At 40.4% G+C, this 16,715-nt stretch overlaps 1 protein-coding gene across 2 annotated transcripts in view; it reads left to right on the top strand.

The window, feature by feature from the left end:
- Nucleotides 1-11,911, top strand: part of LOC139240236 (ADP-ribosylation factor-like protein 15) — a 462,002-nt gene extending 450,091 nt beyond the window's left edge. For both annotated transcript variants that reach the window (XM_070868727.1, XM_070868722.1), the window contains exon 5: nucleotides 8,103-11,911. In XM_070868727.1, coding sequence (XP_070724828.1) covers nucleotides 8,103-8,261 — 159 coding nt within the window. In that variant the 3' untranslated portion in view covers nucleotides 8,262-11,911. The remainder of the gene's footprint in view (nucleotides 1-8,102) is intronic.
- Nucleotides 11,912-16,715: the final 4,804 nt, after the last annotated feature.

Raw genomic sequence — 16,715 nt, 5'->3', positions numbered from 1 at the left:
AGATCAGCCGTGAACTTATTGAATGGTGGAGCAGACTCGAGGGGCCAAATGGCCTACTCCTGCTCCTATTTCTTATGTCTTAAGAAATTACCAGGAGGGTTCCAGGTTCATTCTCTGGCCTGTGCTGAGTTAGCTGATCTCAGCCAGTTTGCTGGAAGGGACACTATAGTTCGCCTCGCCTCCCCTGGATCAAGGAAGGAATAATTGGCCAGTGTTCCCACGCCTGATTACTATCCCTCATCATCATAGGCAGTCCCTCGGAATCGAGGAAGACTTGCTTCCACTCTTAAAATGAGTTCTTCAGCTGAACAGTCCAATATGAGAACCACAGTCTCTGGCACAGGTGGGACAGATAGTCATTGAGGGAAGGGGTGGGTGGGACTGGTTTGCCGCTCTTTCCGCTGCCTGCGATTGATTTCTGCATGCTCTCGGCGATGAGACTCGAGGTGCTCAGCGCCCTCCCAGATGCACTTCTTCCACTTAGGATGGTCTTTGGCCAGTGACTCCCAGGTATCGGTGGGGATGTTGCACTTTATCAGGGAGGCTTTGAAGGTGTCCTTGTAACATTTCCGCTGCCCACCTTTGGCTCGTTTGCCGTGAAGGAGTTCTGAGTAGTCTGTGTCACGTGTCTGGCATGCGAACTATGTGGCCTGCCCAGCGGAGCTGATCAAGTGTGGTCAGTGCTTCAATGCTGGGGATGTTGGCCTGGTCGAGGACGCTAATGTTGGTGCATCTGTCCTCCCAGGGGATTTGTAGGATCTTGCGGAGATATCGTTGGTGATATTTCTCCGGCGACTTGAGGTGTCTACTGTACATGGTCCATGTCTCTGAGCCATACAGGAGGGTGGGTATTACTACGGCCCTGTAGACCATGAGCTTGGTGGCAGTTTTGAGGGCCTGGTCCTCAAACACTTTTCCTCAGGTGGCTGAAGCTGCACTGGCACACTGGAGGCGATGTTGAATCTCGTTGTCAATGCCTGTTCTTGTTAAGATTACTATCCCTACTGAAAGTATGTTTGTGTTTGTCCAGTGAGGACAGGATAAGCCTCATCGGTGATGTTTCCCACAATTGAACAATGGTGACTTGGGAAAATTATCAGGATTTGCAAGCTGCTGTGGAAAGGAACCTAACATAAGCCAGGCCTGGCCGGGGGGGGGGGGGGAGTTAAAGGTTGGGAAAGAAACCAGTTTACAGCAATTGCTTGCTAAATGATCTACCTTGATTTCATGCTTTATTGGGTTAGGTTTGTCTATACACTAGGTAGACTAGAACTATTCATACCATAGTGTTACAATGTTTAATGCTGCTGCCAGGATTCGAGATTATTTTACCTGTAAAGATTGTGGAGTTAATTTGTAGAATTGCATACTTGAATAAGCAATAATAAGTTGCAACATTAACAAAGTTCCCTGTTTATCAATTGTTATTTCAGCAGTGATGTTCAACCAGTAATTGGCACAGTTAGAATAAAACAGCCCCAATTCCACCTCAAACATTCCAGCCATATTCCCTGATCTTGCTCAGTGGTTCTTCCTCAAAAGAGCAGTGTTTTCCACTGAAGAATATGAATAAATATACAGCAAAAACTGATCATTTTGGCTCAGATACACCACTAATAGGATCTGCAACATTACTATCATGTCTGGGTTAATAATCACAGAAGCCAAAATAATTTTGGAATGTGTGTTTAGAGCAATGTGGGTGTACTTGGATACAATTAGCAGTGAAGCGGAGGACTATTAACCGCAGTAAATTGTATATTTGTTGTACGTTCCGGGTCAACTTGAGTGATATATATCAGATAATACAACTTCATTCACGTAAGCTAAATTGCGCATCGAGTTGTTCCAGTTTCCTCTGAAACTCGGGATTCCACTGCGCATGCACAATGAAACAACATTTCAAAGTAAACCAAAGTAAGATGTGTGACAATCTGAAATGCATGTTAAGATTCATTCTGGTCAAAAGTTTTATCATTCAACATTTTATCAATAAGTAGATCCATCATCATAGGCAGTCCCTCGGAATCGAGGAGGACTTGCTTCCGCTCCCAAAGTGAGTTTTTTGATGGCTGAATAGTCCGATACGAGAGCCACAGACCCTGTTACAGGTGGGACAGACATTCATCGAGGGAAGGGGTGGGTGGGGCTGGTTTGCCGCACGCTCCTTCCGCTGCGTGCGCTTGGCCTCTTCATGCTCTTTGCGTCGAAGAGCTCAACGCCCTCCCGGATGTACTTTCTCCACCTCTGGCGGTCTTCGGTCAGGGTCTCCTAGGTGTCAGAGGTGATGTCGCACTTTACCAGGGAGGCTTTGAGGGTGTCCTTATAACGTTTCTGCTGTCTTCCTTTGGCTCGTTTACCATGAAGGAGCTCCACATAAAGCATTTGCTTAGGGAGTCTCGTATCTGGCTTGCGAACTATGTGGCCTGCCCAGCGAAGCTGATCGAGTGTGGTCAGTGCTTCAATACTAGGGATGTTAGCCTGGTCGAGGACACTGATGTTGGTGCGCCTGGTTTTCAAACACTCTTCCTCAGATGGCCGAAGGTTGCACTGGAGGCGATGTTGAATCTCCGCATCAATGTCTGCCTTTGTTGATGAGATGCTCCTGAGATATGGGAAATGGTCCATGTTGTCCAGGGCCGCGCCGTGGATTTTGATGATTGGAGGGCAGTGCTGAGCGGCGGTGACAGGCTGGTGGAGTACCTTTATCTTACGGATGTTAAGTGTAAGGCCCATGCTTTCATATGCCTCAGTGTATACATTGACTATATTGACTATTGAAATATATTGACTATAGATGGATGTAATTTGAATGTGCACATTCAAGTGCATATCCAAGTACTTTTTAAATGCTGTGAGGGTTTCTGCCTCTATCACCCTTTCAGGCAGTGAGCTCCAGACATCCACATCCCTCTGGGTGAAAAAGTTTCTCCTCAACTCACTCTAATCCTTCTACCAATTACTTTAAAACTATGCCCTTTGGTTATTGACCCCTCTGCCAAGAAAAATAGGTCCCTCCTCTATTTAGGTCCCTCATAATTTTATACACCTCAATTAAGTTTCTCCTCAACCTCCTCTGTTCCAACGAAAACAACCCCAGCCTATCCAATCTATCTTCAATGCTAAAATTCTCGCCTCCTGGTAACATCCTCGTAAATCTCCTCTGTACCCTCTCTAGTGCAATCACATCTTTCTTGTAATGTGGTGATCAGAACTGGTCACAGTACTCCAGCTGTGGCCCAACTAGTGTTTTACACAGTTCTAGCTTAACCTCACTGCTCTTGTATTCTATGCCTCAGCTAATAAAGGAAAGTATCCCTTATGCCACCTTATCTAACTGGCCTGCTATCTTCAGGGATCTGTGAACATGCACTCCAAGGTCCCTCTGTTACTCTACACTTCTCAGTATCCTACCATTTATTGTGTACTCCTGGACTTGTAAGCCCTCCCCAAATGCATTACCTTACACTTCTCTGGATTGAATTCCATTTGCCACATTTCTGTCCACCTGACCAGTCCATTGACATCTTCCTGCAATCTACAGCTTTCTTCCTTACTATCAATCACACAGCTATTTTTCATATCATCTGCAAACTGCTTAATCATGCCCCCTACATTGAAGTTTAAATCATTGATATATACCACTAAAAGTAAGGGACCTGGTACTGAGCACTGTGGAACCCTACTGCAAAGAACCTCCAATCACAAAAACACCCGTCGACCATTACCATTTGCTTCCTGCCACTGAACCAATTTTAGATTCAACTTGCCACTTTCCTTTGGGCCCCATGGGCTTTTACTTTTCTGACCAGTCTGCCATGTGGGACCTTGTCAGAAGCCTTGCTAAAATCCATGTAGGCTACATCAAACACTCTACCCTCATCGACCCTCCTCGTTGCCTCCTGAAAAAATCAATCAGGTTAGTCAGACATGGCCTTCCCTGAACAAATTCATGCTGACTGTCCTTGATTAATCTGTGCCTTTACCATGGACTAACAAAAGAGTTGGCCCTCCTGAAATTAGTGTATTATTATATGCTTGGAATGAGTTCAGGGGCAGGTGATCTCCAATGTTTCTGGCTCTGGTGGAATCATCCGAAGGGAATTACACAGTTGTCTTCAGTTTTACAGCATACTTGCTCCAAATTCAAAGATAACTGGTCATTGCATTGATGTAATGATATAGCACACACTGATGTCATTATGTCACACCCATATCATGTATGTGCTAATGCAATAAAAGCTATGGGTTAGCTGCAGGGTGTTTTTCTCATATGGGAGGTATTCCCATAAAATTTCAGCTGTCTCAAAATTTCAATCACGTTTTTGAAAGTAGACAATAACAAGTTGACAAAGCATTTTGAAGGATAATCCAGTAAGGAGAATAGTCTCATAGTTCACTGCAGACTGCAGACTGTTTCTCACCAGCAAGTAGAGTCTGACAGAAAGTGGTGCAATGCAATTTGGGAAAAAAAATAATCTCTTGCACTGCCTTTTGAAAGAGGGAAATGCTCTAATTTGAAAAGTACTAGATAAACCAGCAAACAGATTGACATTTGTAAAACAAGAATAATTTTTCTGCAGTAAATGTCTACAGTTCCTGTCAGCTGACTTTATTATAACCTTGGTGTAGCCAGACTGTAAACGGTTCCCTATTCCTATCACACGATAGTTACACAGAAAAGCTCACCAACTATAATGGTGCCTATTAGCAATACTAAAGGAAAAGTCAAACTTCAATGGAAAACCTCCAACAGCAATGGTCTGAACAAATAAAAACTAAGTTGAATATATTTTAAGTGATGACTGGGGGTTTTTCAGGGCTGTTCTACAATCTTGGGTTCGGATTACTGTGTAAACTGTTTGACGTCATCCAAATCCCTCAAGTATGTTACAGATTTGTAACCCACTGCCAGCTGTTTATTTTCCATGTATACTTCCCAGATGGCAAACTGACCTTTCTGATTTTTCAATTAGAAACAAAATATGCAGATAACACAAAACACGTGTTGCACTAGTTTGTTACAGCAACCACAACATTAGTTTCTGTTTGTCTGTAAACAAAACATTCTACTATTTCTAATAGCTGGAATATTTAAATACATTTGAATTTCAAAAATCTAAGCATTATGTTTGATTATAATGGCACAAGGGATGACTGATTTCAATTATGTGGAGAGACTGGCGAAGCTGTGATTGTTCTCATAAAAACATAAGAAATAGTAACAGGAGTAGGCCATTTGGCCCCTCGAGCCTGCTCCGCCATTCAATAAGATCATGGCTGATCTGATCTTGGCCTCAACTCCACTTCCAAACTTTTTAAATAAGCATAGACTTCAGCAGTCAAAGGGTTAAATAAGCTACACAATAAATGTCTGACTAGACATTTCTGGTATTTCTAAACATTCTTCTTTGTTTTCAGGTACACATCAGTTTTCTTGAATTAAATTTGTTTGAGCATGCTATACTAAGAATGTTTGTCAATGGCATTCATAATCAAATATGTACTTTAGTTAATGAGCACAGTTGGATTTTTCAATAAGAAAGTGCTTTCAAATTTGATCTTTCTGTATCAGTTGTAACTGAGTTTAATTTATTGGTCAGTAAGACTGCTAAACAGTTCACCTCGGTTTATAAATTAAATAAAATATATGAAATGTTCATGTGATAAAACTAATTGTATATCTTGCAGTTAAAGGACCAGTCAAAATGTTTACATAAGAACATAAGAAATAGGAACAGGAGTACGCCATACAGCCCCTCGAGCCTGCTCTGCCATTTAATAAGATCATGGCTGATCTGATCATGGACTCAGCTTCACTTCTCCTCCCGCTCCCCATAACCCTTTATCCCCTTATCGATTAAGAAACTGTCTATTTCTGTCTTAAATTTATTCAATGTCCCAGCTTCCACAGCTCTCTGAGGCAGCGAATTCCACAGATTTACAACCCTCTGCGCGAAGAAATTTCTCCTCATTTCTGTTTTAAATGGGCGGCCCCTTATTCTACGATCACGCGCTCTAGTTCTAGTCTCCCCCATCAGTGGAAACATCCTCTCTGCATCCACCTTGTCAAGCCCCCTGATAATCTTATACATTTCGATAAGATCACCTTTCATTCTTCTGAATTCCAATGAGTAGAGGCCCAACCTACTCAACCTTTCCTCATGTCAACCCCCTCATCCCCGGAATCAACCTAGTGAACCTTCTCTGAACTGCCTTCAAAGCAAGTATATCCTTTCGTAGATATGGAAAGCAAAACTGCACGCAGTATTCCAGGTGTGGCCTCACCAATACCTTATATAGGTGTAGCAAGACTTCCCTTCTTTTATACTCCATCCCCTTTGCAATAAAGGCCAAGATATCATTATCCTTCCTGATCACTTGCTGTACCTGCATACTATCCTTTTGTGTTTCATGCACAAGAACCCCCAGGTCCTGCTGTACTGCAGCACTTTGCAATCTTTCTCCATTTAAATAATAACTTGCTCTTTTTGATTTTTTTCTGCCAAAGTGCATGACCTCACACTTTCCGACATTATATGCCATCTGCCAAATTTTTGCCCACTCACTTAGCCTCTCTATGTCCTTTTGCAGATTTTTTGTGTCCTCCTCACACATTGCTTTTCCTCCCACCTTTATATCGTCAGCAAACTTGGCTAGTTACACTCAGTCCCTTCTTCCAAGTCGTTAATATCGATTGTAAATAGTTGGGGTTCCAGCACTGATCCCTGCGGCACCCCACTAGTTACTGGTTGCCAACCAGAGAATGAACCATTTATCCCGACTCTCTGTTCTCTTTTAGTTAGCCAAGCCTCTATCCATGCTAATATATTACCCCCAACCCCGTGAACTTTTATCTTGTGCAGTAACATCCTCAAAGAACTCCAGCAAATTTGTCAAACATGACTTCCCCTTCATAAATCCAGGCTGACTCTGCCTGATCGAATTTTGCTTTTCCAAATGTCCTGCTACTGCTTCTTTAATAATGGACTCCAACATTTTCCCAACCACAGATGTTCGGCTAACTGGTCTATAGTTTCCTGCTTTTTGTCTGCCTCCTTTTTTAGGGGCGTTACATTTGCAGTTTTCCAATCTGCTGGGACCTCCTCAAAATTCAGGGAATTTTGGTAAATTACAACCAATGCACCCACAATCCCTGCCGCTACTTCTCAAGACCCTAGGATGCAAACCATCAGGTCCAGGGGATTTATCTGCCTTTAGTCCCATTATCTTACTGAGTACCACCTCCTTAGTGATTGTGATTGTGTTAAGTTCCTCCCCCCCCCCCCCCCATAGCCCCTTGACTATCCACTGTTGGAATATTGTTAGTGTCCTCTACCGTAAAAACTGATACAAAATATTTGTTCAGAGTTTCTGCCATCTCCATGTTCCCCATTACGAATTCCTTGGCCTCGTCCTCTAAGGGACCAACATTTACTTTAGCCACCTTTTTCCTTTTTATATACCTATAGAAACTCTTGCTATCTGTTTTTATATTTTGTGCTAATTTACTTTCATAGTCTATCTTCCCTTAATCATTTTTTTAGTCGTTCTTTGCTGGCTTTTAAAAGCTTCCCAGTCTTCTGACCTCTCACTAGTTTTGGCCACTTTGTATGCCCTTGTTTTTAATTGGATACCGTCCTTTTTTTCTTTAGTTAGCCACGGATGGCTATCTTTTCGAATTAGGCTTGCCCTGAATACTTGTCCAGTATAACACTTTTGCGCTGTAAATAATTACAGACAGGTGCAATAACAGTGTGATAAACCAACAAAGACTGATCTTGATACCAAAGCAAAATACTGCAGATGATGGAAATCTGAAATAAAAACAGAAAAAGCTGGAAATACCCAGCAGGTCAGGCAGCATCTGTGGAGGGAGAAACAGAGTTAACGTTTCAGGTCGATGACCTTTCGTCAGAACCAGATATTGAAGTCTACAGTGATCCCATACCTGTGTGTGATTATAAGAACATAAACATGAGACATAGGAGCAGAAGTAGTTACCACATTTAATCTCCTCTATGTGTCACTGTAAAATTAGCCATCACAATTTGACTTGTCGACCATCATACAGTTTTTCCTAAAATGTGTTTTTTTTTCAGATTAAGAAATACTTTGAACTGGAACCACTTGCAAGAGGGCAGCGATGGATCCTTCAGCCTTGCTCTGTAGAGAACATGGATGCTGTAAAAGAAGGCTTCAATCAGTTCATTCACCTGCTTGAAGAGATTGATCAAGAGCACATTCCAGGAAGAATATGAAATCTGCACTGATTGACGTTTGGAACATTGAAATAGAAACTTTCTCCAAATCTTTACACATTACTGTAAACTTTGTAGTATTAGAACAACTTTATTGAACATTTTAAATGTTTTATATGATCTACTTCCTACATATCGTCAAATGATTCATTTTTGAAGCAATGAAAACATCCCAAATCAACTGAAATATGAAATCAATTTAAATTGGAATCTGCGAACAGTACTGGACTTACTTGTTTTGTCTTTCTTTCTACTATTGCTTTTGCCATTTTATTGTAGTGCATGATATTTCAGTATGTGTTAATCATTTGTAACGGTGGAAATTTTGAACATGATGATCAGTGACAGCAGTGCTGGTCTGTGTTGGTGAAATAACCTGTACACTGTCAGAATTGGTCTACAATGATGGGTGGATGTGGTTTCTTGCACTTTGCTTCTGATTATTTCTGTATATTAGTGCACACAATGTAAAGAAGCTGACTAGTTAGCATTGTAAGTGTGCATTTGTAAATCATCTGGATAGAAAGGAATGTCTTGGTGTTGTAAACCCCAGTCAAGGTTTTAGCTGACGTGTACATGATGTGCTATAGGGTGTTAACTACTATTAAGTCTTTGAAATAGTGCCAGACAGATTCAGAAGCTATGTATAAAAGAGTGAAATAAAGTGATGTGATTTGTAGGAATTTTTTTATCTTGCTGTGTGCATCCAGCACTGCTCTTGAAAAAGAACAGATTTTGATAACAATGCACTGTTAGACTTGCCCATTGACAAAATAGCATGCAATTGCTTGAATTTAATTAAGTATATTTTTGAACAAAAAATTTTGTCTTGAATCTTTTCCATTGGTTTACTCAAGACCAAAAATTAATCACTTAGTCGTATCATTAATTCTTGTCTTATTTCTATTGGTATAGTACAATCCAATGAACACAAGTTAGATAAATGCCAACAGTACTAATTTTGACTTAATTGCAACATTTTTAATTGAAATGTATTGTATTCCAGGAATTTAAAAACATTAAGTATTGAAGACACTGTGGTAGATGTCAGTGGAGCCATCTGTCAAATGACTTTTTGTGTGTGTGTGTTTTGTGTGTGTATGCACCAGCCTTGCACTTCTTCTCAAACCTGGGACTGTCTGCAACTCTTCAGTAGCAGAATGAAAACACTATCAATCAATACTCACCAGCAGCTGTTCCTGACAAGCCTCTGTCTGACGCCTAATGCCTTCCAACTGTCGGCTTGGTTCCCTCCCCGTCTACTATCGCCATCCCTCTGTCCGACCATTCACATTCACGTTGTCTCTTTGCTTGCAGTTTAAGAATTTCAGATGGTGTTCTTAGATTCTTCTGTTGGAATTTGTATTTTCATATCCCCTTTCCAGTGTTTATTTGTCACACGTGTCTTGCTGTGCATATTGTAAAACTGTTCCATTTATCTGTGATATGTATGTTCTTATTTTACAGTAGGCTTGCTGTATTTCTTTGTATTTATAGAAATTTTGGAATTTTTTATACACCAGTAGGCTGCAGCTGCTTTTTTTAATGTGTGAAATCATTCATGTTTCTAAACTTTGTATCTTTATTACTGACAATAATATATATATATTGCTAGTTTAACTGGCACATAGCCTATCTTTGTACTGAAAATACAGTTAATGTATTTAGCAGGTAACTAACCAGTATAGCCAAATAAGTCAGAGGTTATTCTCCGATTTCCACTGTTCATCAATAACAATAAAGGTTACTGCTGAATAGAAGTGGCTGGTTTCAGTTTAATCTCTCCAAGAAAAACAGTTACAGACTCTGCTTTTAAGTTGCCAATTCAACAGTAAATGTGCAAGGTGACTGGTTATTGCTTTCATTATAATTTTTCCCTTGCTGAGAGGTGACAATCACAGATTGGCACACATACACAAACTGAAAAAGAGATGTTTGCTACTGAACTCATTTTAACCATTTGGCTGCTGAAGGCACATAACTTTTCAAAATTTTCAGACACATTTGCTTGAAACCTATTTGCAATATGTAAAATAATAGTGTACTCGGACAAAACACAATATAAAAAAAGGCTGGCTTGGTGTTGCAGTGTGTTGGTGTTTGAATGTGCTATTTATGTCATAAAGTGGTAAGATGTGGATTCTTGCTTTGAATTCAATCACACCAATTTCCCAGTTATGGTTAAAGGAAAGACTCTTCCATATAACGAGGGAAAATTGAAAGCCTATCCAACCTCAAGCTCTTGCACATTTCATAATAGCTATTTTGAGTGCATATTGACAGTGGCATGGGAACTACTTGACTCCCTGCCACCTTGGTCAGTGAAGCACCCAAGAGGGACCTCACAGAGCCATAGACTGCTTGATTAATCCCACACCTCACTGAGTTCCTGATTTCAATTGTATCATTGTGGAGAGATACTTAGAAAGCCTTTAGAGCTCAGTTGTTGAGTATATTCAAGACTGAGATCGATAGATTTTTGTACGCTAAGGGAATCGAGGGATATGAGGATCGGTTAGGCAAGTGGAGTTAAGGTCGAAGATCAGCCATGATCTTATTGAATGGTGGAGGCTGGCTCAAAGGACCATATGGCCCACACCTGCTCCTATTATGTTCTTAGAGGAAGCAGGGAAAATAAGGAAACAAACTCAAATATTTGAGTTTATCATAACAACTGGCTCAAGACCAGCATCGGTGGAAGTGTTGGGGAAGGTCATGTGTGCGTCCTCTCTGTTAGAATAGGTATTTAGCCTAAGCAGATCAGAAAGCTTTGGGGATAAGGCATTCCTTTTTAAGAAAAAATTTAAATGTTATGTATTTTCTAACCGTGCAATGACTATATTTTTCTGAATATACTGTGAAATTTCAGGTGTTATTGTTGCATATGTCCATGTTATGCTTTGTGATTTCACAGAATATTTAAGGCACATGTATTGATAAAAAATACAACCACTAATGCTGGAAATTGAAATAAACATAGGAAATAAGCAGCCGATTAATCAGCATTTGAAAGGGAAGGATTGGTTAATGTTTCTGGTTTAACCTTTCATCAAAAACACCAATAACTCAAAATATGAACCTGCTGTTTTCCTTTGATAATTGCTGCTGTGCATTTCCAACACTTTTTTGTATTTTATTTGAAAGCATATCCATTCAGAGTAAATGGTAGCAAAACATGGTAAAAGTAATGAAAATATGACACATTTGTAGATGCAAGCAAATTTCCTAACTACTTCAGCTACCAAGTGGTTAAAATGCACATGTAATGTATGCCACTCCAGTTGAAAATTAAAGCAGTTCTGCAGAGCTGATTATAGCAGTGTATGACTTGCCAAACAAAACCACAGCTGCCTATTTGACCAGTTATATCTTTGCTGCTGAACAACTTGGTTTCCATTGTTCACTTTATAATCTGTATACTAAATAACTCCGACTTGATAGGATCAGAACTGTAAATTTAATTGATCATTAATAATCCTCGCAGTAACATACCAACACTGTGACAATTTGTGATATACCTTTATATATTATATAAGCCACCCTGTTTATTGCTCCTTTATTAATGACATATCTGGCTCCCAAAGCCAACCCAGAGGGTATACTATATTGGGGGCCTGCTGGAAACTTTCAAGATAAACTCTTAAGGGTAATTCATGTAGTTAAAATATTATGTTTGTTACTTTTATCCTCATTTGTTGAAACTTTTTTTTCATTAAAATCTTTGTTTTTAAAGTTTGTCATTCATTCATTCCATTTTAAAAATTACTTTTACTGTCATGTATATTCACACTTAAAGGAAAAAAAAATTATTGAATTTCCACGTTCAAATATTCCATCCATCCATATAGGATGGGAAAAAAAGGTATAGATGATTGCTGTCCGTTTAAATGCAAGGTACATCTAGGTAATGAATCCCTAACTTATATTTTGCCTTGTTCTGGAACATACCTTCTCTCCTGTGATCAAAAACAGACTCTGCTGTCAATAACATGTGGAAAAGTTCTCAGTTTCATCTTCGACTGGTTTTTAATTCTGCTTTAAATTAGCCATGTAGAAAAATATCAGGTTTTTTTCTGTAGTTTTCTGCAAAGTTTTCAAAGTCTTGTGTAATCTTCCTTTGTTAATCCCTGTGCTTCAACCTACTGGCTTTCCATTGATTCAGAGCTCACGTACCAGATTTTGACCCAAGATCCATGTTGGCAGCAGGACTCGATTTCCTTCTGATATGGTTATTTCAAATAAATATATTGGCTATTGATAATACTTGTTTCCATTGCTCTCTGATGTCACATGGCTACCAAACTTGAGTAGTTTATTTTAAGCTCAATTGGAGAGCTCAGTTTGTTTGAAGTTTATCCCTAAGGCAAGAATATCCAACAGAAATTTCCCTAGGTGTAAAGAGGTATGGGGTACGGTATTGTAGTGGTTATGATACTGAACTAACAACACAAAGGTAGTGAATTAATATCCCAAGGAAAACTATCATGGCAAGTGTTGGATTGTTGTAAAAACCCAACCATTTACTAAAATGCTTAAGGGAAAGGAATCTGGAACCCTTGCATGGTTTGGCCTAAGTGACTTCAATCACTACGTGGTTGACTCTTAAGACTTACCACAACCTTTTTGAGGCAAATAGGGATGGGCAGTAAATTTTATCTTGCCTGCATCTCCCAGATCCTGTGAATAAATATGAATTAAATAAAGATCTGGGTGCCATTTGCTTAAGGATCCATGCGCTAGAACTACCTCCTTCAGAATCATTCTCATCAACTGACTCCAGTGATAGGCATGTGGCAAACATCTGGGTCAACAATTAATGAAAGATGGTCATCCAGACAAGCGTAATCACTGGCCCAGTCAAAGCAGCAACTTCCACACTGGAAATGATTGATAATGGTTCTGAGTCATGATTATAGTAACCTAAGGCTGTAAAAATCTTTGGTAAACAATACCTTTTGTTGAGAATTCTCCAGTCAACACAACTGTGAGAAGCCATCCAAGTAGTCATTCAGCATGAAATTCCTGAGTAAGTTCCTTAAACATAGAACAACAGCTGCCACAATAGGCTTCAGCTACATGGATAGTTTTTTTACAAATGTCTTCTTTAGTGGGTCCTGCAGTCTTGGTGTCAATGCCTTTGGTACTAATTCTACTTGGCATCAGTAATGCCACTTCAGATTTCAGTGCACCAAATTGTTACTCATCCTGAGTTTTGGAAGGTAATTGTAGAAATGAAGTGGTTGGGGCTGAATTAATTCCAAATTTTGTATCCACAACAGCTCAAACATGCTTTAATTGTTTCCAGCTACCTTTAGCTCAGAGGCAGGAAGCAAAAGATGATGGCTGATGGGTGTTTTTGTGACTAGAAGGCTGTATCCAGTGGATTCCGCAGGGCTCAGTGCTGGGTCACTTACTTTTTATGGTATGTATCAATGACTTGGACTTGAATGTTGCGGGTATGATTAAGTAGTTTGCAGATGATACAAAAATAGGCTGTGTGGTTGATAATGAAGAAAGCTGCAGACTGTAGGAAGATATCAATGTACTTAGTCAGGTTGTCAGTTCAGTGACAAATGGAATTCAATCTGGATAAGTGTGAGGTAATGCATTTGGGGAGAGCTAACAAGGCAAGGGAATACACATTAAATGGTACGACACTGAAAAGTGTAGAGGACCAAAGGGACCTTGGAGTGCAGGTCCACAGATCCCTGAAGGTTGCATGCCAGCTAGATAAAGTGGTTAAGATGGCATATGGAATACTAGCCTTTATTAGTCGAGGCATGGAATACAACAGCAAGGACGTTATGCTTGAACTGTATAAAACACTGGTTAGGCCGCAACTGAAGTAGTGTGTGCAGTTCTGGTCACCGCATTAAGGAAAGATGTGATTGCACTAGAAAGAGTGCAGAGGAGATTTACAAGAATGTTGCCTGGACTGGAGAATTTTGGCTATGAGGAAAGATTGAAGATGTTGGGTCTGTTTTCTTTGGAACAGAGGAAGCTCAAGGGAAACCTGATCGAGGTGTGTAAAATTATGAGGGGCCTGGATAGCGTGGATAGGAAGGACCTGTTTCCCTTGGTAGAGGAGGCATAGATTTAAAGTAATTGCAGGAATGAAAGATCTAAATTTGCACGAACCTTATATAAATTATATAGCTGCTTGGCTTCCATAGATGATATTTCTATGGTTCCAATTAAGAATCACTACTTTATGGAATTTATTCCTATAATTTTAAAACCCATTTTTAATCATATTTATATCTCATTTTGAATGGGTTAACCAGCATTAACTGTTTTTGATAAGAGTCTCTTCCATATAGAGTAGTCTGAGAAAACAAAAACCTCTGATAGCTTTTAAATTGTCAAGGATAGCCTTCAGATAGCATCATAGAATGGTTACAGCACAGAAGGAGGCATTCGGTCCATTGAGCCCATGCTAACTCTCTGCAAGAGCACTTCAGCTAGTGCCACACCCCTGCCCTTTCCCCATAGCCCTGTATTGTTTCTTCCTTCAGGTACTTTAATTGAATTCCCTTTTGAAAGCCACGATTGAGTCTCCATCACCCTTTCAGGCAGTGCATTCCAGATCCTTACTACTCGCTGTGTAAAGTTCTTCCTCATGCCTAGGGTTCTTTTGCCAATCACCTTAAATTTGTGTCCTCTGGTTCTCGAAACTTCCAACGGGAACAGTTTCTCTGTATCTACTATGCCCAGACCCCTCATGATTTTGAATACCTCTATCAAATCTCCTCTCAACCTTCTCTGCTCAAAGGAGAACAACCCCAGCTTCTCTAGTCTATCCATGTAACTGAAGTCCCCCATCCCTGGAATCATTCTCTCATTCTCATAAATACTTTCTGCAGCCTTGCTAAGGCCTTCACATCCTTCCTAAAGTGCTGTGCCCAGATGCCAGACACACAGCTCCAGATAAAGCCGAACCAGTGTTTTATAAAGGTTTATCATAACTTCTTTGATTTTATACTGTATGCCACTATTTATGAAGCCCAGGAAACCATAAGCTTTTTTAACCTGCCCTATCACCTTCAATGATTTGTGCACATAAAACCCCAGGTCTATGTTCATGCACCCCGTTTAGAATTGTACTCTTTAGTTTATATTGCTGCCTCTTGAGAAAGTGATGATGAGTTGCCGCCTTGAACTGCTGCAGTCCGTGTGATGAAGGTACTCCCACAGTGTGGTTATGGAGGGAGTTCCAGGATTTTGACCCAGTGATGATGAATGAATGGCAGTATACTTCCAAATCAGAGTACTGTGTAACTTGGAGGGGAACTTGCAGATGATGGTGTTCCCATGTGCCTGCTGCCCTTGTCTTTCTAGGTGGTAGAGGCCATGGGTTTGGGAGGTGCTGCCATAGAAGCCTTGGCGCGTTGCTGCAAAGCATCTTGTAGATGGTACACACTGCAGCCACAATGCACCAGTGGTGGAGGGAATGAATGTTTAAGGTAGTGGATGGAGTGCCAATCAAGCGGGCTGCTTTGTCCTGGATGGTGTCGAGCTTTTAGAGTATGTTGGAGCTGCATTGATCCAGGCAAGTGGTGTAGGGGGTGGTGGATTTGTCAGCCTTTTCTAACCTTGATGGTTCGAATCATCCCACTCCCTGGTTCTAGGGCTTGGAATTATTTAGGGGATGTGATAGATGTAGAGACACAACTGTTTGGTGCAAGAACAAATTTTATTTAGAAAATAGCACACCACACAAATTAACTTAATAGTATATAACAAAATGTACAGAAAAAGAGGGAAAATGGGTACAGAGGTTATGCAGTGAAAAAAAACACCTCCCACCACTATACTAACTAAGTTAGGCTCTGAAATTGCAGGGGCTATGCTCACCAAAGGATTTCTCCACAGTTTAGACCAGTTGCATACTGCTTTCTCTCTCCTCAATCTTGTGGATTCTTTGGCTGGTTGCAGTGTCTTCGGTATTATCACTGGTCGACTTTTTGATGGTAAATAAGTTTTATCCTTGATGATTGTTGGTTTTTCAGTGACTCTGAGGCTTCTTGTTAGGTGGTTCTCGTTGCGTTGCTGTAACCTTGTGTGGCAAGTTAGATGTTTCAAAGCCAGAGTCAAAGAGCCCAGAGTCCAAGTGCTTTTCCAGAGTGTTCTCGGGTACGTTTCTTCAAAAGGTGTTTCCTCAGCCCAAAAGTATCCATCAGCCAAAAAAGTCACCGCCAAGGCCCCCAGTTATACCTGAGTGCACAATTGATTTTTGATGACCGCTTTATTGTGATTTTGGCTGGCTGATCTAATGTGATCTCTTTGTGAGAATTTTGGTGGGCTGATTGAGCATTAACATGATACAAGATTCCCAAAGGTGTTGATGGGGATTTTGAATGGTGCTGTTCGAATGTAATCAGGTTTGATACTGTCGATTGAGTGTTTTGCTGATGCCAGAGTTTTTCTGTATAGCCGTTTTAAGAACTATTAAAA

This window comes from Pristiophorus japonicus, chromosome 2 (genome assembly GCF_044704955.1).
Source record: "Pristiophorus japonicus isolate sPriJap1 chromosome 2, sPriJap1.hap1, whole genome shotgun sequence".
Taxonomy (NCBI): Eukaryota; Metazoa; Chordata; class Chondrichthyes; family Pristiophoridae; genus Pristiophorus; species Pristiophorus japonicus.
Note: the sequence above shows the minus strand (reverse complement) of the source record. Positions and strands in the feature narration are given on the sequence as shown.